Genomic DNA, 2,307 nt, shown 5'->3' with positions numbered 1-2,307 from the left:
CCCAATTGTCAACCTCACCTATCCGCGGCGAATCCTGTTTCACTAACAGACGAGGCTCTGGTGACCCCAAGCTCCTCATGGAACTTGGGGGTGGGTAGGGAGGGAATGGCATGAAGGTTTAATGTGGCCACATAAATCGTTCCCGAGATGGGGTTGGGCTAGCACCTTAATGGTGCTATGGTACCGGATCTGTATCCGGTAAAGGACCATCACATCGATCACTCCCCAAAGCCTTCGGGGAGCAACCTTATCGCTACAACAACAACAACACACCCCGAATGTTTTGGGGAGTGTTATCGATGGTCCTTTGCCGGATATAGATCTGGTAAGTGCCGGTAACAAGCACCATTACGGTACTAGCCCGACCATCTCGTGAACGATTTACATTAAACCTTCTTGGACATCCCCCCACCCCCTATCACCGTGAAAAACGTAGGGCTTTTGAGAGTGTTTTTAAACAAATAGTTGACAGTTTTCATGTTTTATTTTTTTATACACATATTGGGTCAAAGATTAATACTAACAAACTAGAAAGTTATCATTAATTAAGTTATTATATATTAATTAAATAATTATTCTTTGTCACAGCTACGGTTTAAATAGTTCTTGCAATATTAGGTGGTTAAGTTCGTAACGCTTCTGATACATTTTGTTTTGTTTAATCCAACTTGATTTTATTGCTCTCCATTTATTCAGATGTGAGCCCAGCAGCTCATCTTTGCTAGTATTTATTTGTAATTCATCACTTCGAAAAACTTCGGCGTCAATATCCTTTGTACTATATACTTCATCACGTTCTATAATGGGTATTTTGGTTATATCAAGAGACTTTGGTGCAGGCATAGATTTGACTTCTCTTAATTCGCCACGTTTTAGCTTCTCAATCATGTCTGTTGCGTTATTATTGCGCCTAAAGGGCGAAGGTGATCTCCTATCGCGATAACTGCGAATATTTGAATTTCGTGGTTGATTAGACATCCATGCGCGACAGATAGGGTACAAGGCTGTTTGTTCAGTATACTTTGAGAGATCCAAACTACGATCGAATAGCTTCATAACAAAGCTTTCTGCTTGTATTTTTTGTGTTGGTTGTACTGTTGCCACTTGATTGTTTTCTTCCCCACTAGCAACAGAGGATTGATCATCACGTCTACGACGGTTCGTTGGTGTCAAATACTTTTTTGGTGATAAACTACTGTGGGGTGAGCTACGCGGTGATAAAGTGTCTCTTTGTAGACTATTCAAATTCTTCGGAGGACGTCCACGATGGGGCAAATCTTCCTCTGTAGCATTTCCATCGTCCTCAGAATAAGGCAACGGCTCATTTAAAATATTCCTACAGTTACCTCTTGCTTGTTGATCATCATTTTGGCCTCTTCTACGATGTGGTGGAGTTTTCATAATTCAATAGTTTATTTATAGTTTTATATACTAAGTTGTATTTTAACGAATGAGAATTTAAAAATTTTTCAGTGGAAAACTCCAAAGGCCATACAAACTTACGGATGAATTAAAACTATCGATAACATCGTAATAAAATCACTTACAAGGTATAACCGTTCTATCGTAATAAAATCACTTACAAGGTATAACCGTTCTCTCTTTGGCCGCCATGATTTATTTTTTGAAGCTTAGACCACGTTTACACATGCTTAATCTACAATATTCGTCATTACCCTTAAAAAAAAACGCGAGTACTCAATAAATAATGTAAAGGAATACTCCTTTGGGAGTATAGGAGTGTTCCAAAACTAATCTGTATTCATACAAAAAATCTGCTCCAATTAACAATGCGATGTCCTAGGAGAGGAGTAGCCCTACAATACGGCGGTAACCAGTTCACCCACACATTCAAAACTTTTTTCGCTCTCCACTAACCCATCGACGTTTCATGCTGTCATCGAAATGACGGTTCATTAATTATTCCGGAAAACATTGAAACGCAAAAAAAATATATTTGTTTGCAACGAAAAATATCTTGTGCTTTTAGTTGTGACATGTGACGGAAATTAAAAATTTTGTTGCAGAGGACACCTTTTTGCGTTGGCGGCCTTCGCCCAAAATAACATTAAGTTAATTTTAGTTGTGACATGTGACGGAAATTAAAAATTTTGCTGCAGAGACCATCTTTTTGCGTTGGCGGCCTTCGCCCAAAATAATATTAAGGGTAACGTTTTACAAGACGGTACACCACCTAATTTAAAAATATCAAATAATAATAAAAACGGAGCTCGAGGCGCGTCTTTTGATTCCACGTTTGATAATTTTTGATAAAAATTAGGTGGTGCACCGTCTTTTAAATCGTTA

At 38.5% G+C, this 2,307-nt stretch overlaps 1 protein-coding gene across 1 annotated transcript; it reads right to left on the bottom strand.

The window, feature by feature from the left end:
• Positions 1-465: 465 nt before the first annotated feature.
• On the bottom strand, positions 466-1,518 carry mip40 (Myb-interacting protein 40). The gene has a single exon (XM_067772645.1). It carries the CDS (start codon positions 1,399-1,401, stop codon positions 589-591), a length of 813 nt encoding a protein of 270 aa, XP_067628746.1. The 5' UTR covers positions 1,402-1,518; the 3' UTR covers positions 466-588.
• Between the last annotated feature and the right edge of the window lie 789 nt (positions 1,519-2,307).

The sequence above is a fragment of the Eurosta solidaginis genome, chromosome 3 (genome assembly GCF_040869045.1).
Source record: "Eurosta solidaginis isolate ZX-2024a chromosome 3, ASM4086904v1, whole genome shotgun sequence".
NCBI lineage: Eukaryota > Metazoa > Arthropoda > Insecta > Diptera > Tephritidae > Eurosta > Eurosta solidaginis.
This window is presented reverse-complemented; position numbering and strand designations above follow the sequence as displayed.